At 40.5% G+C, this 26,356-nt stretch overlaps 1 protein-coding gene across 1 annotated transcript in view; it reads right to left on the reverse strand.

Moving 5' to 3' along the window:
- The window catches only part of VWA3B (von Willebrand factor A domain containing 3B), a 134,405-nt gene that overhangs the window by 56,113 nt on the left and 51,936 nt on the right, over positions 1-26,356 (reverse strand). The window contains exons 15-23 of the mRNA XM_090064991.1: positions 22,986-23,168; positions 18,275-18,402; positions 15,458-15,648; positions 14,608-14,745; positions 12,870-12,909; positions 12,601-12,757; positions 8,420-8,538; positions 5,952-6,002; positions 2,043-2,262 (exon numbers count right to left, since the gene is read on the reverse strand). Of these exons, the coding sequence (XP_089921117.1) occupies positions 2,043-2,262; positions 5,952-6,002; positions 8,420-8,538; positions 12,601-12,757; positions 12,870-12,909; positions 14,608-14,745; positions 15,458-15,648; positions 18,275-18,402; positions 22,986-23,168 (1,227 nt within the window). The remainder of the gene's footprint in view (positions 1-2,042; positions 2,263-5,951; positions 6,003-8,419; positions 8,539-12,600; positions 12,758-12,869; positions 12,910-14,607; positions 14,746-15,457; positions 15,649-18,274; positions 18,403-22,985; positions 23,169-26,356) is intronic.

Below are 26,356 nucleotides of genomic sequence, written 5' to 3' on the forward strand. Positions count from 1 at the left end.
TACTGGGCCTCCAACAGGAGAAACATTGTGGGGTTTTGATTAACTGAATATAAAACCATGAGCTCTGTCACATTACAAAAAATAATACCATGCAAGGATAGAGTCATACTTAATTAGCACCTGATCCTACACATTGCTGAGCACCCGCATATTTCATTACAATGAAAGGAGAGTAAAGAACAATCAGTATTTACAGTATCAGAACCTTACACTGTACTTACTATGCATGAAATAGGAACAAACATTGGCTGTAAAAGACTGCTCTTTTTAAAACTTGTGATCAACCTGTGTCTTTCTACTTCCAACTGTATCCTTGCATTTATCCTTTGATTTCACATTGTGCAGCAGTTGCTACATCATGTGGCTGTCTTGGATCAGTAAATATTTTATCAAAGTTATTTTGAAACTACTAGGTCAAATGTATTTTTAATACATTTAAAAAATTTAGACGGAGAAGTAAAAAGAAGGCTCTGGGATATGACCAGAATAGTAATCAGTTTGAGCTTGATAATGATTTTAACAAATTATTTGAATTTTCCTAGTAACATGCATGTAGAAAGAGCCTTAGAATACTTATATTTGCAGAGGCTTTCTAAACTAAAACAAAACAAAATCACCACCAACAACTGAAGATATTTGGTAAGAAAAGGGCAATAGAAACATTTTTATGATTGAGAAAACAGCTTTATTTTGACTGGTTAAGCTAAACTTGTGTGAAACCAAAGACCTTAAAACCCCATGGTGAAAATGTGGTCAGTGATTACCAGGTATCTGGGTTTTCTGTTTCCCATGGAAAACTGGAGAAAAACACAGATTTTCCCCCTTACCAGTGGAAAATGTGGTTTTCTCTATTTAACAGAGTAACCCATGTATTTTGCAGAGTGTTCTGCAGGTTGGCAGAGTTCCAGGGTCCCCTCCGGCAGGGCTGTGGGGAGGAGTAAGGGGCACCAGCAGGGCTGAAGGGCTGTGGCTTGAGAGTGAGGAGCCTGGACTTGTGTTCTGTGAGCTGAGGGGGTAGGGGGGAGCTCTGATTTTCTGATAAAAATCCTAAAATCAAATACCAAAATTTATAGGTATTCAGAATTTATTTTATTACTAGTCAATTGCTTGTCAAGGATGACAGGCAGTGGGGAGAGAGGCAGCTGGGGTGAGAGGCCTGCATCCGCCCTCCTCCCCCCCCCACGTTTGGGGCCAGGCACGCTCCTCCTCTCCCCCCTGCCACCATGGGGCTGGGACTGGCACTATATATATTAGTGGCCTTTCATTTTAATGACAGATTTTGGGGGTTTTATCAGAGGACTTCCAATTTTTTTACCAGGGAAAATCAGGATCCCTGATGATTACTATTTCTGCCCACTGATCAAGCTTTAACAGAGGAATGGAGTGTGCTCCCATGCAGGTTATTCTTTAACTTGATGGTTAGGGTGCTCTTCTGGACAGTAGGAGATATGTGTTTGGGTCTCCTCAGGATGATGAGAAAAGAGAGACCTGGGTTCTTGGCCTACCTTGAGAAAGTGCTCTAACTACTAAATTTTTGCACAAAAGGTGGGCACCACCATAACACAACAAGCCATTCTTGCGCCTGTCCTCAGAAGATGACTCCAGGTTCAGAATCAAGAAAAGGGCAGGAATTCAAATCTACCCATGTGCTAAGCATTTCCTATTGGCTAGCTCTAGGCAGCTTCATGTCCAGCTTCTCCTTTTTTCCCTTTGTTGTGAATTGCCCTTAGGAGGCCCTTAACTCTCCCTACTGACTGTAGACAGCCGAGGTGTAACCTACATCTGCATTTTGAATGATCATATTGGAGGCAGGCACCTCATTTTAAACAGGCCTGACTTGGGACCAATCTGGATTTTGCCCCATTCTTCTATTTCATTTAAGAAACATGCATCTCCTCCAGTGTACACAGAGTTATCACTGATTTATCAAACAGCCAAGTGACAGAAAAAATTATTACAGAAAGACAGGATGAAAAATCTCTGAAAAATATCTTTGACCACCTCTCTAATGCTATATACTTAATAGCACCAATACTACCTACCTTTTTACTGTGGTTGACAGGTGAAACAGAAGTCCTCTGAATGTCCTTTTTGGCAGCTTCCTGAAGATCAGAGGCCTGTTGGATATATGTTAACCCTGCCAGAATTTCATCTTCCAACAGCATCACATCTTCATAGGAAACAGGCCAACCTAGATTTTCTAAAGACTCTAGCAAAGCTTCCTTATGTTCCATGTAGCGGACTGGCTTGTCCTGCTCAAACCTTAAACAAAATTAGACATTACATGCAAGCCGTGTTTTTTATTTTAAAGAAATTTGCAACCCAATTCATAGGCCAGATCCAGACATGCACGCATGTGCAGTTTGTGGTGCTGCAAACCTGTTTGCAGCGCCACAAACCACACACATTGCATGTTAAACTGTGCACAGCACTGCTAATTTGCAGCACTAGGGCAAAATATGCTATCATGATTTCCCAGTAGCAAAAAAAAAACCCTGAAAAAAAATGGTGCAAAGCACACCAAAGTGCTGCACTCCAGGACAAACATGGAGACAAAGGAGCAGGCAGCCCAGGGCTGCCTACTTTCCTGTCTCTGCATGCTATGGAGCCCCTACACTGAGGCACCCTGAACCCCAGCCAGCTGCTCCCCAGCAGAGTGCCTCGAAACCTGGGCTGGCTGCTCCCCTGTCTTCACACGCCTCAAAACAGGGGCTGTACTGCACAGCCCCCGCACTGAGGCATATGGAGGCCCTGTCTTGAGACACACTCCTCCCCAGCTAGACACTCCCCAGCTGGCTGGGTTGGAGTGTGCCTCAAGGCGAAGGCTCCACATGCCTCAATGCAGGGGCTCTACAGAGCATGGAGATAGGGGAGCAGGCAACCCTGGGCTCTTCCATCTCCATATGCCACTATCTGGCTCGCTGGAACACAGGGTGCCTCAGCACAGGGCCTGCCTGCCAGCTAGCCCCGCACTGAGGCACCCTGTGCCCCAGCCAGCACCCCCCTGCAGCAGCATGTGAAGCAGAGGGGCTATGTGTCCCTCTGCAAAGCACACAGGCAGGGGCATGCACTGTGGCACAAAGTAGCAGCAAAAATTTGTGCCACTACAGTTTGTGCTTCTGCAAACACGCACCCCTACTCATGTGCACATGGCCATAGAGTTTAATGGGCCACTGGATCATCTAATCTGATCTCTTCATCTCTGATCTCTCGGGCCATTTTGTTTCACTGAGTTCCTTGGTAATTAGTGTTCAGCTAAAACATAACTATCCAAAAGGTACCCAAGTCTCTGTCTGAATACTAAGATTTTGAAATCTGAAAACCCCAGTCTTGGTTTGAAAACACCAAAAGATGATTTGGTAGCATAATACCTACTGTCTTCTCCATGAGAAGATACCCTATTTTCTCACATATATGCTGCAACTTTTTCCTGAAAACCAGACAGTGAAATTTGAAGTTTGCACTATATGCAAGAAAATCTTCTCTCTGGAAGTCCAGAAATTTGGCAGTATGGGGAGCAGTCAGACCGAGCACACAGGCCTGGAGCCAGTATGCAAGGTTGGACCCAGCACACAGTCCCAGTCCTGTTACACTTGATTAGGCCACAGCCCCAAACCGATCGTGCTGGATGAGGTCCAGGCTATGCTCCCATACCACAGCACCAGTCTCAGCACATGGCCCTAGACCTACAGCACCAAATTAAGCCAGTACATGGGTTCCCTCCAAGGGCCCCATTCAGTGCGTCGGGCTGGCAGCAACCTCAGCTCCCTAGATGCTGCTACTCAGATACTTACCCAATGTGAAATCTTTTTTTCTTTATGCTACCTTTTTAAAAACAAGGTGTGTGTTATATTCAGGAGTGAGTTACATGCAAGACAATGTGGTACTTATAAACTGAAAAATGGCTTGCTTAATCTTTTAGATAAATTAAAAGAGGGAGCTCTTTAAGTCTCTCTCCAGAAGGCATTTCCTTCAGCCTTCAAAGTATTTTGGGCTCTTGTCTGCAACCTCTCAAAATTTTTAACACCACTCTTAAAACACAGACACCAAAACTATACACACTACTACCATATACATCTATCAGTGCCATATGTAGTGTTAAAACACTTTCCTACTCTTACTCACTACTTCTATTTATTCGTCCAGGACCTGAAACATCCCTTTTTGTCACAGCATCACAGTGACAGCTCCCATTTAGTTGCTTGTCCACTTCCCAGGACCGGATCCCCCAGTCTATACACAAAGTCAGCGTTTTTTTATTTCTACATGTAAACTTTATTTTTGGCTATAGTAAACTACACTTTGACTGAATGGGCCCAGCTTACCAAGTGATCCAGACCATTCTGTATGACTGCCCTATATTGAGTATTGAGCCTACAACACTGATATGTTTTATCTTTCTCTTAATACACTTAAGAATCTCCTTCTGCTTTTCCTTATTTTTGCCCAGCATGGATTTTTCTTTTATCTTAGATTCTCTTACCAATTTTCTATATTTTGTAAATTTTAATGTATTTTGACTACTAATATATTTCTTCATTTTCCCATTTGTTACATATTTTTTTATTTTAAGTGCTGCTTCCATTTTGCCTTTGATGGGTATTTAGGGCCAGATCTCAAATAGCCATTACAATCTGCCCCTAAATTAAGGTGCCTTAGCCCAGGAAGGCAATACAAATGAGAAGTGTCAGGTACTTAGTCTTTTTACACAGTAAATTGGAAGACCTAGGTTACTCCCAGGCTACCCTATGGTCCCAAAGTCACTTTCAGATTACTGATTTGCTCAGTGGGGAGCCACTTACAGCTTGCCAATACAACTTCTTGTACAAACACGCCCTTGAGGTGCTTCTCAGTGTTATAAGTAAATTTCATATTGTTTTTATAAAAGCAAACAGCTAGCAAAACGGGGAATCTTCTCATTTTGAAACCTACTAGCCCATCTACACAGGCAGTTAACTGTGGAGTAGACTAATTAGCTGTGAAGTAAAGCATCACTATCTACACATGCAATGGTATTAGTCCACAGTAAAGTAATTAACACCACGGTGGATGTATTTACATGTGCCATTAGTGTGCAGCAATAACCTGCAGAGCTTATTGCTCCTGAGAAGCTCTTGGGCACACTGTTTACACGTGCACACAGAAAGCAGTACACTGAACGCTGCTGAGCGTGAAAAAACTCTGCATAGTAGTACTTGAATTTACAAGCACTACCCTGCTGCAGAGTTTACTTGTTTCATGCACTCTAACAGAGGAGCGTGTATAGATGCTGAGACATTTACTGTGCAGTTAATTAGTCAACTGTGCAGTAAACATTTCATGTAGACACACCCAGTAAGAGTCAGGAACAGTACTATCTTATGCTGGGATAATTAACTGTGATTAAATGCACATGTAGACACTAACCACGAGCATAAATTGCACCCAGTCAACCCAGCCAGCCAGAGGCCAGATTTCTGCCTGCGGCCTAGCCACCCAGCTCTGCACTTTTAGCACCCTCATCCCCAACACTGCCCCTCTACCACCAACCAATGCCACCACCAGAGTCCAGGGCTGAATGGCCCTGGTATAAACTGCTCTGCCCCAACTCAAATTGCTGCTGCTCCAGGCACACACGTAGACTCTGTGGCTTGGGCGGGGGAAGTTTACTCCAGCTCAAATTGCTCCGGAGTTTATTGCTTCAAGTTAATTGCACATGTAGACATACCCAGTGGGTCATAAAATAAAACCTAAGATATAAATATTACTCTGTCACATAAAATTTTTACCAGTCAGGGAGAGACAAGAGACACTTGAACATAAAAGAAGCTGGCTATAGGAAGAGCAGCAAAAGTATACTAAATATTTATGATCTGATTTTCAAAGGTGCTGTGTCCCTTAGCTCCTATTATATTAATATATGTTCTAAAGATTCAATTCTTGAGTTGGAACATAAGAAGGTGACAACTTACTTGTCTCTTTCTTCTTGAGATAGTGCTCTCCAAGTAATTAGATTGAGGCGCCTATTACAGAAAACAAAACAATTTCTGAGGGAGTGCAGTCAGAGTGCAGCTGATTATCATAACAACAATGGAAGAAAAGAACACAGCGTTTTAAAGACGTCTGCAATAATTTGTATTCTGCGAGTGCCACAGTGACAAACTGCATCCTTATCATTCAACTATGAAATTATCATCTGAAAAAGGAGATGGAAAAACAGCTTCTTCCATCAGTAGCAACATAATTATTTCAGGGTCACTGAAGGATTAGTAGCAATCACTACTGTTTCCTGTAGGGATTTCAGTGGACAGTTCAGTGCATCACCCAGCAAGCTACATTAAGTAATTGGGCTGATTTAATATCAGACAACTTAAGCACTTCGTCCCCCAAGTAAACAGCTTCAGAAAATTGTAGCATGAGACATTTGAGAAACAATGTTCATGATTTTGCTTTTTTCTGTGGGACATCATGCCATTCCACTCCATTCTACTCTGGCTATTGAGAAAAAACTCTGTAGTGAAAATAAAACTTTCCCAGAAGCACTCGTACATACTATCACCTTTTAAAAACATCATAGCCTTTTGTCTTGCATTTGTATTTTTTTTTACATACACATTTCCACAAGTCAATTTAATCTGACAGTTTTATCGTCAGCTGTCAGCATTCAAACAATTAAACCATCACATAACGATTTCATGTTTTTTGCACTCTAGGGGTTGCCTAGGAGAATCCTAGTTGCCGTCCACAAGATAGGAAACTGAGCTCCACTATAGTCTCTTTCCAAATGTACAAGTTGGTTCCAGTACATTGCAAGAAAGATTCAGACCTATTCAAACATTAGTCTTTTGTCAGTTTTGAGCAATGAATTCTTGCATTTAAGATGAAATAGCTTACACAAAACTGGATTCTGAGCATGGGCTTCTGACTGATTCAGTTCATCAGCTAAGGGAAACGAGAACCAGCGCCTTTAGAATGTAAATTACTTAGTTCATTCATAATCTGCAGTCTTGACATGTTCATCTGTCTATTTCACACTTCTAAATGCTACACTTTCATATCTAGCTCATTTGTAAATGCCTCTGGTTATTCAAGATCACACACTTAGTAGCTCCCAGTTTTTTTCTCCATCAGTGTAGGATATTCCTTCTGTACACACATGAAATTACTGTTATCATCATTTTCCTCTCTGTTAATTTAGTGCTAATAGTCAATCTATATATGGTGATATTATTGTCCTGGTTTCTTTCATTCTTCAAATCTGCAACTTCTGACATATTGTCTATTTTATAGTTGTAAAAATAAATTTGTGACCAATCATTATTCACAGAGCTAACCTGTAGTTCTTTCAAATTTAATTACCAGAAATGCTGCATTCAAGCATAAAAGACATAGCTGAGTTAGTGTTTCAGCTGGAAAAGTGTGTGATAATTTGACAATTAACATCCACTACAGGTTGAAAATGTGGCATCCAGATATTTAGGCCAGGAATATTTTCACTTTCCACATCCTCCAAAACAATGTTTGCTCAGGCTGATAATTTTTTTATTGCAACTAGATCACTATAGTTAAGGATCTATCAGTAATTCTGTTCTAAACACTTAAGTTTCAAGGATTTGCAATTTAGGTATTTGGATTCTCAAAAAATCATTTTTAATGGAAGTTAGTGTGTTTGTGTGTGTGCGCGCGCGCCTGTGCGTATTATATTATATTGCCTTTTGCATGATGAATACTTTGCAAAGCTTAAGCAATTTTTTGTCACAAAAATTAAAAATGAACATTATTTTTGTTTTTGAATAACTTTTTACTCACATCTAGTAAGGGCAAAGCCACACGCTCCCTTGGAGCAGTTTCAAAAGGCATGGTGGGGTAGAGCTACAGCTTCTGAGCAGGCAGAAATCATTGTGCTGTAACTGTGAGCTGTGGCAGGAGCCTGTAGTACTATAACAGTAGCAAAACCGCTCTAACTTTAACACCCACCTCACCCAGGGTTAAAGTAGAAATTAGGCCACTTGCATCATTACAGGCTCCTGCCCACCAATGTGTTAGAGCAGGGGTGTGAAACTCATCTAGCCACATGGACAGGATCAGGACCACAGCACCCCTCATACCCCCCCGCCCCCCCAATCCCATGTCTGTTCTAGCTGGTATGGGACCCGCAGTGCATAGCAGCAATCCCAGAGTGCCCAGAACAGGCTCCGCATAGGAAACAGTCCAGCTGGGCACATACAATGCAGATCCTAGACTGGCTGACATAGGTGTCATGCTGCATGTAGTGCCTGCCCTGGCTGTAGATACACCACATGTGGCACCTGTTCCAGGTACCATGTCACACACGACACCTGCTCCAACCACTTCAGAACCATGTTTGACACCCCTGATTTAGGACATAACAGATGATTTCCTAAATTCAGAATGCTGAATTTCTGAAGCAAAGACTTACCATTCATAAGATTTAACTGCTTGTTCCAGCTTCTCTTTATAAGCATCAAGATTCACTGCTTGAGGATTAATTAATGTGATTTGTTTCTTGTCATTGCTAATGTGGGCAAGGGGTAACACCTACAAAACAATAAAGAGCAAAGACTTCACTGAATATATGACTATTTATACAACCAAGTAAAGTCTCAAAGAACTTCAATAAGGAAAAACAAAGCACTTCATATAAGTGATCATACAGGCACAAGGTCCCATGAGAGAGATCAAACCTAATGGGGTTTCAGTATTAGGATAAAATTGTCTTGCAATGTATTTCCAGAAATCCTATAAATAAATATGATCCCTAAAATAAGCATTGGAACCCTGCAAATTAAGCATGGGAAGGCACAACAAATTAATCTTGCTATTTTACAATTTATTTCTAACCAAAATAAACAATATCTCTCAATATTACTCTACTAATGAAAGCTAAGACAGAAAGTATGCAGGCAGATACAATACAGATTGTATTGTTTTAATAAATCACTGTGTTATTCTTCTGTATACAGCACCAGCTTATTCCAGAGATGCATATCATATACAAATAAGAAATGTATTTATTTATATACATGAAATGCTGTAACTTCTATTGCAAGAGCCAGATTTTCAAAAGTACTTAGGTGCCTAGAAGTACAGATAGACATTTTTACAATCATACTGGGATCAACCATCCTTGATGAAGTGCCTTTGAAAATTTCAGAAGCACCTATTTCCTTCTTTAGAAATCAAAATGTCTTTCAAAATCTTCATTACAATATTTAGGTAATGCACACTACATTATGGAACAGAAAACCCAGGCACCCAAATAATTGATCTTTAAAAGAGAAGTAGGAAAAGAGAGACCATCCTTCACTTAAAAATCCATATACAATATCACCCAATATAAATTCCTATGGACCTTCAATCAACAAGCCAACGCAAGATTATGCTGGAAAAAATATTTCTTTCTTCTAGAGCATGGTAACAAGAAAAAAATATGAAATGGGAGAAGGGTACCACTGTATTAAGAACATATCAAAGCATATTCTGCACAATTATACTTCTCTCTTCAAAGTTCTAGTGCAGTAAATGCCTTTCCCACTCCCAATCCAGATAGAATTGAAATTGATATTGGTGCTATAGAAAAAGTGTTTTCAATGCCACACCAAACAGTTGAGATTTGCTGTGACACTCAAGCTGGAGCACCTTCAGCCCAAAGGTATAAGGACTTTTTCTGCAAAAGTCATCTTCTACCACTATCTTCACTCCAACTAAACAGATATTATAATATTCAAATATTATATTACAAATATTCAATAATATTTCTGAATGACTATAATAGTCTAAGTGGAATGTTAAGAATTGGCAAAAATATGTTTACTATTATGGCATTAAACTTTATAGACTACGACTAGGGAATTCTTTCATGGAAGAGGAAATTAACCAAAAATGCATTTTCAGGGAGGCAATTATTTGCAAAATCTGGTCAGATTTGGTGAGTAGTTTAAAGTAGTAAAGGAAAAAATTAAAAGGTTAAATGTTTTATCTCAATATTTTAAAAAATAAGACATTTCAACATTTTGTTTCAAAATGGTGATTTCATTTCATAATTGACCTAAACTTTAAACAGAAAGAGGTAAATAACATGGAAACAAAAGAAAAATCATTTCATATTACATGAAAATTTGGGGGAGAGGGGCCAACCTGAAACCTGTGTTTTTCTGGGTGGTTTTTTGGTTCAGTTACTAGTCTATAAATTCTGTTTTTCATAAAGCTCTATCAAAGACCGTGCAATCTCTGGAGCAGATGCATAGAAGTATCAGTAGAGAAGCACTGCTCTGGAAATATGGTACAGAAAATTAATATTAGCTGAACACCCAAAAATTTTATTCTGCATATGAAATTGATGGTTAGTGTAATAATTAATCTCTTTGCAATGGCTCAGGTGAAACTGTCAGGGCACACAGAAATTAAAAGAGCAGGTCAGCATCTTGTTAATGAAGAGTTGTCATGGTAACCTTTTTACTTGCTTCTTTATTTCCAAGGTGAGAGAATTGTTGTTAGTGCATCAGTGTTAACAAAGGGCAAAAATCCAAAATAATGCCTTCCTCCAAGTAAACAAAGGAACATATCTATTCTGCACAACAAAACCCAGTATCTTAGAAGAACTGATTCCAAAAATGTTGTAAATACTTATTCTGAAAGGGGGCTTTCAAAGTATAGGTGCAGCCAAGATTTTAATGCAATCTGTTAATCACTCTTGATCAAGATTTATAGTTAAAGCCACATCCTATTCTCAGCTTTTCCCTGAAATACCGGCATAAAGCCAAAAGGCGAATGGGTTCCACATATAATAGGAGATAATTCTGTTAGTTCCACTTGTCTGCAGTCCAGATTGTTGTCTTTCCTTTTCATACTACATGTGCCAGAGCTTGACAAACACATGCTCCAACTTAGGGTCATAACTTGCCATCAGTTATAGGCATGAAATGCTGTAATACTTTTAAACTGGAAATTTCTGCATGAAAATTAGACATTAAGATATGAGTATTCAATTGTAATTGCTGGTATTACTGTTGAAATGCTGTTCAAAACAAGCACCTTATGAAAGCAAACAGCCTTTTAAAATAAGCTGTGTACCGGGGTTCATTTCTATCAGCCCTGCCAGTGCCCCTCACTCCTAATCCACAGCCCCTGCTCCCACCAGACCCGCCAAAGGGGGCTGCCAGCTGCCTCTGTCCCAACCGGGTTGGGACATGGCAGCTCTGATTCATGGGGCTGACTCCTGGGGCTGCCCAGCCATGGAGTTCCCTGCTGCCCTCAAAGGGCTCCCCGGCCCCTTCCCCCACTGGAGGGGCAAGTGCCTCCCCTGCCCTGCTACAGCCCACTTCCCCCAGCACTGCCCCTGCCCCTAATCACCCTCCCTTCACTGCCACCAGTGGAGCAGAGCACCAAACATTAATTCGTATTTCAAAAAACTGCCTAGACAGATTGGAGGACTCAAAAAGAGAACATGTCCAAGAAAACCCAGATGTATGGTAACCCTAAGCTAGAAAAAGCCTCTACACACTTGCTCTCAGCCCCTCCAGCTCCCTCTCGGCACTCACCTGAGTGAGGGGGTGGCTATCTAATAGCTGGGAGTTGGGCATGCAGAGGCTTTCCCCAACCTGACTTCCAGCTCCTGGCTACATCCCTCCTTGCTGTCCTGCAGCCCAGATGAGTGGTGGCATGGCAATTTAAAAGCTGGTGGCTGGGAACTGGGCTTGGGGAAGGCCCTCAAGACTGGCTCCCCCTTGCTGCTGTGCCACTCAGCTGACCAGCAAGGCAGCAATTTAAAAGCTGGCAGTGGGGTTCCCAAGCCCCATTCCCAGCCACTGGCTTTTAAATTGCCACCCTGCTGCTCATCTGGGCAGTAGGGAGGACAACGGGAGGCCAACAGGAGCCAACAAACCCCCTTTTCTCTTCACAACACCAGGTAATGCCTCATTTAGGGAAGAGGCAGGGAATAGTGGTTGCCGCTCCCCTCACCTTCTAGTCACACCAGCATAGGCTTTTTTAGTGACATTAATGCGCAGTAGGCTAATTCTACTGCACATTAGTGCAATAGTATGGCTATGCTAATGCACAGTAGAATTAGTCTACTGTGCATTTAGCGTCTTGTGTAGACATGCCACAGGCAGCACTGAGCACCTATCAAACCTGGACCCTCAATTATGTTATTGTGTTCCTTTTTAAACACACTCTAGTGAACATGTGTAAACCCTGAGAACTCAGTGATATAAGAAAGCATGACCAATTTTCCAATTAGCTTACGAAACCCAAAATTCAGATCTCCAGTGATTTATCATATATCACTAGTGGCTACCAGCCAGAAAAAAATCTGAACACCTAGTGGCTGCATGCTGCCACCCACTGGTAAAAAGGCAAGAAATGCAAACAGCATTAAGCTCCCCAATTCCTTCCCTCTTCAAGAAACATAATTAATGAACAGTTTTATTCTCTTAATGATTGTTGAAAATAAACACTATCAAATCTCTATGCTGAGCATCATTTGCATTTTATCACAATCAAAATAACTGTTTGATATTTATATGAGTGAACAATAAAATTACTTTCAAAAACAGTAATACATTTTAGATCTGTCCCAAAATAACACAAAAGCTTTACCTCATCAAAGACTTTAGAAACAACATGTTTGTCCAGAACTGGGATGTATTTAGTACTGTGAGGAACAGCTGTGGGGGCTAAGGCATCCATTATGGTGAGTCGCCTAGCAACCAAACCATGAGTCTTTAGCCAACGAGATGAAGAGATATCTAGAGAACTGAAAATAAGAATCCTCAAGATATAGCATGAGATAGAAAAGGTTTTGTTACTTTAGGAATTATTGAAAACAAATTATAAACACTTATCTTTTTGTGATATTATGTACATACTCTTTAGCTGTTCTTTTTGTCACCTTTTGGGTATTCATTTCTGTGGAAAACATTTACAAAACAACACATAATGATTCTGCCTGCACACAAGACATAAAACTGTAGCAATTAGTCTCAACAATTTGTCTTAACCTATCAGAAACACCATGAGGGTTGTACAATAATGCTTGTTCCAGCTGCTAAGCTTCTTTGTGAACATTAATCTCTTTTGTGTTTCAGTCTTGGTGTTTGATCAATATTAACAACATTCCCACCCACACTCTCCCAAGATCTAATTAACAGTGAAGTCTTAAAAAGTAGATAGGGACTAATTTAAAATCTTTTCAAAATTATTTTAAACTTCATTTTGATTTATAGCTTATAACTAAGGAAGAAAGATTCACCAGTTTGTTCCCTAACTCAGACCATAACAACATAATATACTGCCCCTGGCTGGCTGGCCAGCTGTGTTTCATTTAAGGTTAACTTGTATAAAGAGCTCATTAATCAAAAGTAATAGCTAGAGAACTAAAAACAAGAAACTGTGAGATGTATAAATGTCAAACACATTTTCAAATATCATGTATAGGGTTTTAAAACAAATGAGAGCACCTTTAGCATTAAGCTCAGAGGTATACTAGTCATTGGAAAAAAGGAATATCTGCTGGATATCTAATCCAAGTTTCTAACAAAATAGTTTCATTTCACTGACTACTTATCCCCATGTGCCGAGTGCAGCTTTTCTGAAGATCCTTGGCATATTACAGCACAGAAGTCACAAAAGACACTCTGTTTTGAAACATCTTCATCTGACCCCTCATACAATAAGGGTTCAGATTTTCACCCAACTGGTCATTTTTTAAGCTGTCTGCAGCCATGCACTTGTGTTTGGTCACAGCTATAGATGGCTTCCTGTGGCCAGATCAGCCAAAAACTGTCACTTCTGTCTGCGCCCATATAGTGAAGCTGGGCTTCTTTCTAAAATAGCACATCAGGATTTAAGCTAGAGCTGTCAGTTTTAACCTTGATCTTTAATACAACCAACAATATATGACTTTTCCTTTTTTCTTTTACTGCAATGAGCATCTCTTAGATAGTCACCCTAGACCCAAAAAAAACTATGATTCAGCTCCTCCTTCAGCAGTTTCAGGGCATGTCTACCCCTGCACTCCAGTTAGATATATTCAAAATAACTTTAAACTAGATATTTTGGGTACCACCAGCAGACTAGTGATAGAAATATGGAACCCAGTGCAGGCTGCAAACACCCCCAACAAGCACACCTAATGGATCCAGACCATGCTGGGACAAGAAATGTAAAATCTGCCAACACATCTCCACTACTTCCACAATAACTCCACTTCTTCCACAATATTCTCCACTTCTTTTGTAGGAAATGACCTTACCAGAGGTACAGTATACAGCTAGCATGGAAGAAGATTAAGTTCCTTCCAAGATGACTAAGACCATAACCATTTTCCTTGCAAGAGGAAAAATAATAAATGGAGTATTATTTATAAATCTGTGAATTTTATTTAATCTTTCCATTTGTATTCATTCTAATTTAGTATCTCAAATTTTAGCATTACCATCCCACTGGACTTCCTTCCTTGACCATGTCAGTTAAGCACATCCCTGGCTCCTCTTGACAGCAGTTTAAAAGTTTATTTGCTCATTCACCCTGACCTCAAACATGGCACCACCAGATTTAAACAAATCAAAAGAAAAATTGTTCACCTCACACAGTTGTGCTACTTGCCTTTAAAACTGGCTGCAGGGCTCAGTGTGTTTTTGAGGTGAAAATCCTTTCTTTCAGGAGATATCTTCTCATCTGGACTTCCTTTACAAGATTTTAGTCCATGACCTCGAGTTCTGAGCAGACTAGTCTTTGTTTGCTCTGCAAGTGTTCAGAAGAAGGCAAAGGAACAACTCAGCTACAAATCAATGGATGCTCGCAGTTCTTGAACACAGAACTCTTCTCAAGTATCAACCGTCTGTTCTACTGTTCTAGCGTATTACTGCAGATCAAGTCTTGCATGTAAAAATACTTCAACTAATACTCACTTATTCGCTGTATTTTCCAAAGTTAAGATGCTGAAGTATTTTTTTTCCAGATAAGCCAAGTAAATTGTTTTTCAAATGATCTCACATGTTGCTTCAAAGAATAATTTAGTTGATAATAAATCAAAAAGTGAAATTTTTAAATGAACACTATAAATAATAAAACACACGTTGGCTCTTCACTGTTATCATGATTTATTTGATTACATTAATAAAAAAGAGAGGGGGTATTAAGCTCCCTACTATTAATAGCTTTTTTTTTCTTTTTGTTTTCTTAAATCAATCAAGATAATTAAAATGTATCATTCCACTGCAGGAAGTGCTACACAAACACCACAACAGATTGTAAAAATAACTACTATAAGTATCCAAGAGGAGAGAAATGCAAAAAAGTAGTGAAAAGTAAATCAGAGATTTAAGATTACTTGCATGCAAAACGTCAAACTTTAATTATAACCAAGATAAAGAATTATCATTTTATTTTTGGCATAATCACTTCAAAACTGATGAACAAATTCTAATATCTACCTTTCAGTTCAGATAGTTACCTGCGTACAGTGACTTTTTCCTTATGGCTGGACTGTCATAACAAGTTTGCCATGTATTTCGTATATGGTGGTGTGCAGTCAGTGTTGGCTCTTCTAATGTACAGTGTGGTCTACTGGTGGGAGAAGCATTCAGCTCCTGGATATGCGTGGTTATAGATGAAGTAGTAAAAGTCTGCTTGTGAGGACTGTTACTGACAGATGAAGGAAAAAAATGAAGTGAATACCTTGAAGAGTACGAATACTTTTATAAGAAATCACTTTTCCAGTGTTATAAAGCTTAAATTGAACACTGATTTCAAATATTAGACAATGATTAATATTGTTTTACTAGTGTCTAAGTGTCCAGGGTGGCTTAAAAGTTGTTAGTTTTGCTTTAAAATGTTCTGTTATAAACATCTGGATGTAAATATGTAAACAGTTTATTCTTTACTGGAGCCAGAATGTTCTAACTCTAGCTGGTCTGAATTCTGGGGGAAAGGGTAAGCCATCCTATCAATAAGCAGTAAATGATATGCCTGCACAAGTGCTAATAAAAATTAAAACCTGCTTTGAATTGGGGATGGTCCTGCTTTGGGCAGGGGGTTGGACTAGATGACCTCCTTAGGTCTCTTTCAAGTTTAATTTTCTATGATTCTATAAAATCAATCACTTTGCCTTTTTATATGGAGCTGCTAATCTTTTTTACCACACTTCAAACCACTCCACAAGACATAAATCTTCTCATCTCTAACCACGAACTTTGGCCTTTATTCAGGTTGTTTTGAAAGTGGGAGTCATTTTTATAAAGTAGTTTTTCTTATTTGGAATTATTGTAAAAAGTGCACCAAGTATAGTAACTTATTCTTTTTGCTTCATACTTTGCTCCTATAAGGCATCAGATACGCCTAACGATCCAAGGTTTGGCCACAGGAACTGCAGCAGCAGCAGCAAAGCAAAGTTTCCTACTGTAGCCCAGAAATTAGCCTCCATCAGGACTTGGAACAACTAGTTATAGCTTTGGAAGAGACACTCATTCTTTGTTGTATTATACTTCCAATTAGCCTTTTTTGTGAAGGAATCACTTGGTCACCAGTTTCTTGGAATGTCACAGAAATCACAGGGACAAACAACGTGAGTGTATGGATATGTTTTCAAAGGATCACCACTTAAAAAGGAAAGGTATGTCCAACCCCTAAGGTAAGTACCATTATGCTAAGGGTTAAGAAACACATGGTTGTAGGTGCTGCGCATTATATTCTGGCTAAATGAGTTAACACTTACATTCCCCTTTGTTTATTAGCAGCTAAAATAATTAATAACTACTGCCCAAGAACTAGACCCAAAGCAAACCTGAGCAGCAGCTGGGTTAGGCAGTTCATGTAATATCCTGGAGGTCTGAAAACCCACACGTGGGTCGAAGATTGATTTTGTGCTGTATGTAGGGGAGAAGAACACCAAAAACACCATGGAAGCAGGCAGAGATGAGAGCAGAAAAACTAACACGTAGCAAGAGACACACTTCTAGTGTAGCCCAAAGGGCAAAGCTGAGAGAAACAGTTTGAGGAAAGTGCTGATCTGAGTGAGTCGTCAGATTCTCTGCTGAGCAAAGGAACTCACCCCTGCTTGTTTCCTACTTTGTTCAGGAAAGTAAGACTTAATGTACTTTCCTTGAAAATAAACTATATTGCATCAGAGAAACAGCTCCCTCTAATGGGAACAATCTGTAGGTAAAACTACATGGGAAAAAAACTACATATCCCATGAAAAATTCCACAATTTCAAAAAAACTTCTTTTCTAAATCAAACCAAAGAACTTTCAGAGATCTCTCTCTCACACACACACACGCACACATACAGGTTTCAACCTTGACTGGACTTGAATTTCAGCCTTCTATGCCCCAGCACTGAAACATATGAAATAAATGGTTCATGTTTTCTCCGGTCCAATGAATGTATAATTACAAAGACAAACAGCTCCACAGAAAAGACCATTTTAGTTACAAAAATTCCCAGCCAGCTCCATCCAGATGCTACAAATTTTAGCTAACCAGTCAGGGCAAAGAGAGCAAGAGTCCCATCTGCTGGAGGCAGCAAATACTCCTGGTCTGGGACAGACATTGCATAAACTGGTTTGCCCCAAATCAGTTAAGTCTGATACTACGTTCAACCAGGTTTATCTCAAACCAGTTTCAGTCATTTTCAGACTTGTTTATGTGTACTGAATGTCTGTTCTGTTACAGGTTTAAACCAATTTCTCATCACTTAAACCAGTTTATGTGTAATGTCTGTCCCTAGCTACAACGTGCACCTGGAGTCAGCAACCTACAGCACTCAAGCCAGATGAGGTCTGATCCAGCATGGGGGATTGGTGTCATAGAGCCATGCCACACAGCCCCTTAGTTCCATGAAGTTTCCCTCTATTATACAGAGCCTGCTGCTCCGCTGCATATGAGCCTACCCTTGCTGCAGAGAGGCTGGAAATCTGGCAGCCAGCTACTTAGAGCAGGAAGGGGAAGAGACTTCTGGGAGAGAGCCCAGGTGGCAAAAAGCTCCTACTCCTGGCCTACACTGATTGTTATTGGTCCTGATCGCATTCCATTTTATTCCAATTCACTGCATTACATTTTTAAAATATATTTTCCCAGACACCTCTTTTCCTACCATAAAATAGTTTGATTCCTTTGAAAATGCCAATTAAAGTTTTTTCAATTTCTCCTTGCAAATGGAAACTGTATCAGGGATGTCGTCAGCTGGAAAATGTGGAACAAGACAGAAAATGCAACGGATAGCCAGTCACCCACAGAGCACCCTGAGGGACAGAGACAGTTGAGGACATACTTGTTTTCAGGCTCTTTTTCTCCATTACGCCAATCTATCATCAAACATTCAGCATGGAAAGCCTTCACTTTCTCTAGATCTTTCTCCCCCTGTTCAATTTCTCTTTTTAAAAGGTATATATCTTCACTCTGCCAAAATACAAAGCAAATGCATTATTGCAATTACATTTAACACATGCTTAGTTTCTTAACTGAAACAATCCAAATTCTGAAAGTAAGTCTGGGTATTTATTCAACTAGAAAGATGGGATTAAGTTTTGAATGTGCTGAATTATTTTCTTTACAGACTCCCTCACTGCTCACATTCTCAGTATAATAAGCAAACTGATGGCAAAAACAGGACAAATACAACACATGCAATTTAATTAGATTTAATTAGAAGAACAACACTGGAATTTCCTAGCAAACCGCTTGTCCCCTTGAAACACTCTTATATGTTCCAAAGAAATTTGTATAGCTATATTATAAACAGCAGAATATCTGATTTAGTTATATACACTTTGCTTTATCTGTTGTTAGTTTTGACATGGGCCTGGGTGTCATCCTCTACCTGAAAAAAGTGAGTGTGGACTGGGTGCAAAACACTGCCAGATCAGAATGATAGAATTTTAAACCAACTCTGCACAGACACAAAGAAGGAGGCAGTGGAGAATCTTTCATAAATAATTTCTGATGTAAACTACTGCCACATTCATTTACTCATTCTTCATTGTTAATTTCCTACATTTCCATTATGAACATATGTATAATATTCTCATACCATCCCATTTCTGTCCCTCAGATATTCTTTAGTATTGCCCATTTATATTAGGGATAATATAAAAAGGCAGGTGGAAAGGGGACTAAAACCATCCTAGACCTTATTACTTCTAATTTAAATAAAAGCCCAAGTAAACAGAAGATCAGTAGAGTCCCTAAACCTTAACACAATAAATAAATAACCTGTAAGAGATGAATACCAAACCATTCCATGAGACAAATCCTACCTGTATTACATACCTATCTCTCCAAAAGCTAAGGTAAAATGACAGGCCATAAAGATCGCCTTGAAAGTGAGCTGATTTTGGCTCTTTTGGGACAGGTAGCAAATCTGATGATGGCCTTAAAATTGCCTCAATTGGCCAAAAGCACAAAATGTGGCCATCATTCCCGCCTCTCTGCCATGTACACAATCACATAAACTGACTCTATATAGTAGGGTGTTGGTACAGAACTGACATTTGTGACATATGTAGTTAGCAGAGAACTGACATTAGTCATTACATGTAATGGGCCCTCTGATGCTGGAGCTATATGACAGACCTGATCAGGGGAAAGTTACCTGCTTACTTAAACAGGAAAGCAAGAAGCTACATTTACATTTCAAGGTAAAACCTGTAAGAGGTGAGAGACTGGGCACTTGTACATGTGATGCCATTACCATGTACATGTGACAAAAATGTCACTTTGTGTGATTTAAAAGCATCACACTGTAGATGTGCAAAAGTTTGGGGGATTTTAAATGAGTTTGCATCATTGCAAACTAAACTACATCCTGATGTAGTTTAGTTTGCAATGTTGCAAATTGCAACAATGCAGCTGTCAGCTCACCCTCCAGCCACAGGAGAGGCAGGCATGTTCTGCAAAAATAAAGGATCAGGTCCCTCGCTACTTCTGCCTTTATCAGGCTCCTGCAGGTGGAAAGACTCCTAGGGCTACCCAGGAATGGGCTGGCTTGCCTGCAGAAATGCGGAAAGGTGGCAGGAGGGCGGCTGGGTTTGCCGGTGGCTGGGGAAGGTGGCAGGGATGGTATATGGGGCGCAGGAAGCCCAAGCAGGCCGCTAGCTGGCCAGGTGCTGTCCCAGCTCAGAGGCACCTGATCCAATGCTTTTCCAAGCCCATCCGGGCTTCCAGTGCCCCATGCAACATCCCCACCGCCTTCTCTGGCCACCACCACACTCAGATGCACTCCTGCCACCTCCCCACACTGCCCCAGGGGCAAGCTGGGTATGCTGGCCACCAGAGAAGGCAGTGGTGATGGTATATGTGGTTCTGGAAGCCTGGGTGGGCTTGGAGAAGTGTTCAGTTGGGTGCCTCCAAGCTAGGGCAGCACCCAGCCAGCCAGCAGCCTGTCCAGGCTTCCAGCACCCTGTGCACCACTCATCCACTTTCTCTGGCCTCCAGCAAACCCAGCTGCTGTTCTGCTGCCTCCCCACACTGCCCCAGGGGCAACCCAGCCCATTCCCAGGCAGCCCCAGGCATCCTGTCAGCCACCGGCACCTACTGACAGCAGAAGCAGTGAGGGACCTGATCCTTTTTTTTTTCCTCCTTCGGTGGAGCCTGCCCACCTCTCCCGCAGCTGGAAGGTGAGCTGCCTGTGGGCCAAGCAGCCCCTGAGCTGCAGGGGCCCTGGTCCCTCCCTCTGTAGTGGCAGTAGTCCCTGGGGCTGCCCAGCCGGGCTCCTAGTGGGCCAGGTGCTGCCTCAACTTGGGGTTGGGGGAAAAGTTGGATTGGGCCAGGTGCTGCCTCCAAGCTGGGGCAGCACCTGGCCTGCTAGCAGCCTGCCTGGGTAGCATCACAGGGTGCCACCACCACAGAGAGAAGGATTGTGGGGCCCCACAGCTCAAGGTCATTCTCCAGCTCCAAAAAAAAAAAAAAGAGGATTGGGCCCCTCACCGTAACACGATGAAAAAAATGAAATGGTTTAGTCCTCAAGGTTTTAGTCTATGCCCCACCATTTCAATTCAGGGGGCATAGAATAAGACCCTGAGGACTAAACCTCCATCATGTGGAGTGCCCACCTCCATCATATAAGTGCCCACCTTGACAACCAAAAATAAACACTCTACTCAAAAGGGAGTGTTGTGATATATGAAAAATAGGAAACACATTTACATTTAGACAACAATCTGTGGAAAACAAGGGACTATCCAACCTTACTTATCTATTAGCTCTATTAACATTAGAGAAAAGGATCAGATGTATTGAATGTTATCAACTTGCTAACAATAGATGCTTAGATATAAGAATGCAAATCATGCCTAATCATAAACTGAAGTGAAGAAGTAACAGACCAGTATAAAAAAGGAATGGAAGAAGATAAGAAACTTGTTTCCCTTCACCCTTTTTGCATTTGCAGGATATGTATCCCAATTGTGACATCTTCCAGGTTTGTATAAAATCTAGTTTAATCCAGTTCTGAAAGTTCCAGTGAAACAAAGAACTTTAAATAAAGCCAATCAGAGATGATTCCTTAGAATACTGAGACTATGATTACCATCCATCTATAAATACTGGACGCAGGCTGGAGGGCATTTGGGGGAACTTCTATGGTTGGATAAGCTCTGACTGGATACCCACCAGACTGTGTGCATCTGTTGGACTGCTGAAGAAACCCCCTGCTGTAGAAGCAGAAGCCTGGCCAGCCTTGCTTTGCAGTGGTCAAGCCTCACCTCATAAGATTATGATTTTCCTCAGCTATTAATCTGGTTTTGTCAATTAAACAAAAAATTCTTTGCATTGGTTGAAATGACCCAAGAGTCTGTTTGAATGTTTTAACCCTCACTGCCCCACTTAAAGCTTGTTTTACACAGCTTTAAGTGTCAAACAAAAGGCCTAAGGAACTGTGTCATCCAGCATACAGGCCTTCTCATGGCTTCTCATGGGATGGACCACCCACCTCCATAAGCCAGATTCTACCCACAAGGCTCATCATCACAGCTACCATAAAAGCATTTATCTCCACTGTTTCAACTCAGCTCTGGAGTCCAAGGAGTTAATTTCCCTCTCACTCACCATCAAAATTTGGAGTTTGAATCATTCCTGATAATTAAGATTGGTGGCAGAGGAAAAAGGGAGGGAAATGGCAGTGCTGTTAACTTACTGAGTTTCAGAGCTGTGTCGAAACAATGCTCTCTGACAGCTGTGGGGATTAATGCTGCCACTATCACTTGTCGTCTGGATCTGGCCCCGGGGAGCTCCACAGTCCATATTCAATGTCTTAGAGCATCTAGTACCTCCTACAGAATATTTTAAATTGTGTTAGTTCTAATCTAGCTTCTCTGACTTACTATCTGTGAAATTCAAAAATTCCTACTACTGTCCTGTTCCTAATTGTAGTCTTGGGTAGACTTACCCTTCTCCTTGAGTTTGGAGAATTAATTAACTGAGAGCACTCATTTTAATTAAAATGTCTTACTGTGAATCCATTAGGAAATTTACTATTGGGGATTTTTAGGCTAAGCTTGTTAGTTACACTTGATGTGTCAGTGCTACTTTATAAATAATGGTTACACATGTCTCCCCAATGGCAACTGTATGTCAAACTTTTAGGGCTTCAACTTCACTTTAGCTCTCATTAATTAAAACAATACTGTTAGCACAAAAATCTTAGATTCACTTTAATCCAGCTGTAAACCAGTTTAACTCCTTTCTGAGATGCAAGGAATTGCGCGCATCTTTTCCAGAGCTAACTATCTCCTTCATACTGATTTTACAATAGCAGCAGCAGTATATGTTTAACCTTGAAAAGTTTTGATATGACCTAATAAAATTCTGTTGTTGAGAAATTGCAGGCTAAGTACTTTTAAAATGCTTTAAACCTGAATGGAAAGAAATTATTATACTCTTTTTTTACCAGTACACTTATAATACCAAATTGTATCTTTGCAAGCCCTTTTGTCTCTCATATGCCATGAAGAATCCAACTGTCATATTTATTTTGAACTACTCACCACAATTGGCTCTGGAGATTCAGGATCCCTCAAATAAATGTTATAATAATGAAACCGTCCACCTGTCTCAGTAGACAATTCATGCAAAAATTTATTAGCCTCTGTATCATCACAGTTGAAAGATATGGTATGAATAGGAACCTTATGATGAAGATGAACTTGAGCCAGAATTGTTTTTGGCGACTGTAAAAAAAAAAAAAAAAAAAGGAAAAAGCACAAAAAATGTATGAAATATGATACCTAGCAAACTCTTTATAGAATGTGTCCAGAATTTTATAAGCAATGTAGTTGTCTGTAGGCAGAAATGATACAAATAGAGTATTTTTAATTGGATTTTTAACATTTAAATATATTTTTCTTTTTAAAAATGAACTATCAACTACATTTACAATTATGACAGCCTAATTTCAGACATAAATTAACTAGAGGCTAATTAAATTTATATTATTTTACTTTAAATATATATTTTGCAAGACATGTAAAGCAGTTCATGTTTGCTATGGAAGTTTTGAAGAAAGCTAAGCCACTGAATGAAGGAAAGTCACTGGATAAGCACCTGAACCCAAAGTTGATGAAATGCTAAACTAGCTTTTAACAGGGGTAGGCTCTTCTGTAAGTATAGAAAAATACATTCTTTGCTTTAGTTCAATCAATTACTTATAATTAATTACTGGGTCATTCAAAGTTAAGACATCAGTTAGGAACTGAGACAACCACAAAGCTTTTATTTTTCTTCCAATCTATAAATTAAGACTGGGTACACAAATAGAAGATTCCTCATTCTGAAATTTTGAAGGACCTAGTAATCTGAAATGACCAGTTCAACTCACTACTGAAAACAACACTTCCTATGTTCAAAAATCAGTTTTCAATTAAAAATATGTTTGATAATTTTTTTTCCCTTCTAACCAGAATATTTAAGGTAGCTTTATTAAACTAATAAAAAAATAATTAAATGCTGTTCTAGTGAATGCAAATTCACACCCAGGCATACCTCATGGTAACTCATTCATATACCCATATCCACCACATATATTTTTGATGTCAGATATGGACAACATACATTTAGCTACTTTATAAAAGGAGGAGGTACTGCTACTGCTCAGGAGCACACACCCTCTGTTATGCCTGTAAAATCTACATGATACTACAGCAGTACAAATGAGCTAACTCACCCTTACCTGAAAAAAGTATGGCTAAAGCTGGAGCCATTTTAATATGCTTTAGGGCTGCGCGAAGCACCACTGGTCTGCTTTGCCTTGAGTTTCTACGGTTCAACAGAACACTGTTCCATTTTGAATTTCATTTTGATTCGAAACAGCTGTTCCATTCTGTTCTGTTCCATCGAAACAAAGAGTCTGTTTTGATACTGTTTTGATGTTTTGCTGGGGATGTGGAGTCAGCCCAGCTGGGCTGACTTCACATCCACAGCGTTAGATCATGCTGGGGTGGGGAGCCAGCCCCCACTGGGCTGCCTTCCCATCCCCCAGGCTCGATCACGCTAGATCAGGCTAGATTGCACTGGGGATGGGAATTCAGCTGTGTTTCCCCAGCACTATGGTCAAAATATTTTGACTTTCAAAATGTTTAGACTAGCCTTGTTTTGTTTCCAGGCTGTTTCTCAACCCTTTGTTTCATTTTGATTTTGCTGTTTTGACCTCAAAATGAGGTCAAAAACAGTGTCAAAATGAAACGGCCAGCAAAATTTTACACAGCCCTAGTATGCTTGTTGTCACAGAGCATTTCAGTGCTCTGCTCCTATAGAAAAGGGAGGTGTATAGCAGGGCACTAAGGTGCCTGCTACTTGGAGCCAGGATAACCACCCAGGTGCAGGTTGCTAGGGTAACCAAAGGGAGCTAATGACCCACACCTGCCTGGTCAGCTGACCAGAAGGGGCAGGGCCTGGCCCACTTATAAATCCCAGGGCTGGGGCCAGGAGTTCAGTTTCCTGCCAGCAGCCATGGGGGAAGGAGCTCTCCCAGAGCAAGTAGAGGGGAGAGGCCAGACTGCAAGTACAGCTCCAAGATTGGGGGGAAGGATAGAGCACCCCTGATGTGGAGAGAATAATGTTATAGCCGAGCGGCTTGAATTTATGTTACAGCCCGGAGGCTTGTGTTTTGTTTCTTGTATAAAACACCAGTGGTTTGGGTGAAGCTATTAGGGGTTGGAGGCGGCCTCATAGGGGATCCACAGTAGCATGGGGACCCCAGCACCAGAGAGGGTGAAGCATTTTGAGGTGCACTGACCCCAGCCCCAGAGCAGGGGGGGGGGCAGCGAGAGAGGCCCCAGAGCAGGGGGGCAGCGCAGGTGCAGTTTTTGTAACAGATTATGATTTTTCTTTGTGGAGTGATGCTTGGAGTATAGATATATATAAACTCATATCTATATTTATAGATACAGATATATATTTTTCCAAGGAAAAAAAAAAGCTTATTAACAGTATCACATAATCTTTTGCTTTTTACAGCAGGCGAAACGTTATGTATCTGGGTCCATGAAGGCAGTTCTCCTTAAGCATTCCCAGGGATAACTGTTCTTCTGCCGTAGTTTAGTACCCACCAAGGTATCAGCGCTTAAAGCCCATTTTATGGAAATAAGGGGCTCCTCCCTAGTTTGCTCTTGTGGTCATATGGCTAAGGGCAGGTAAAACTCCGGGCTTCGGCCTGCTCATCCATCACCAAATTCCCAACCCACAAGCTGAATCCAGACTGTGGAACCATGTCATCTGATCTGCAGGGCTGGTCACAGATCAGAAATTTGGCACCAGAATGAGTGGTGCTTGCTGTGTCTCTGAGGGCCGCAGGAATTAATGCAGCTGCCATTTGCCCCACCACCAAATTTCTGGCCCTGTAGGCAGCTCCTGACTGACATGGCTCTGTGTTCCAGATCTGGCCTGTAAACCGGGTCCACACTAATCACCCAGTCAGAGAAGCTAAATGAGTTTGATGCCCATGTTATAATGCAATGTTTACATTTAGTTACAATTCAGTGTTTTGAGAATGACCAATCATTTTTAGGAAAATAACTAAAAGTTAAAGCACAAAAAATTAAAATATTCAAACTAACCCTTCTTGTTTGCTGATTTAATCCCTATTAAAATCAGCAATTGAAATCAATCTGTCTTGTGAGTGGGACCAAGTCATTCTGATTAAGGCACAGAGGAGAAACAAAACCAAAAAATACATATGCAAGGCTTTAACACTTTTTCCTGGGTTTCATTTAATTTTTTGTGATTCACTTTTTATATCTTTTGCACCAGTTATTAATCTAACTAAAAGCAGGATTTTGCCATATGCCAAATCCTGCCCTTGAGATGAATTTTCCTAGATTAATACATTATTTCAAAAACACCCATATCTAGTAGCATAAGT

The sequence above is a fragment of the Crocodylus siamensis genome, chromosome 1, assembly GCF_052110815.1.
Source record: "Crocodylus siamensis isolate JL-2025a chromosome 1, ASM5211081v1, whole genome shotgun sequence".
Classification (NCBI taxonomy): Eukaryota; Metazoa; Chordata; order Crocodylia; family Crocodylidae; genus Crocodylus; species Crocodylus siamensis.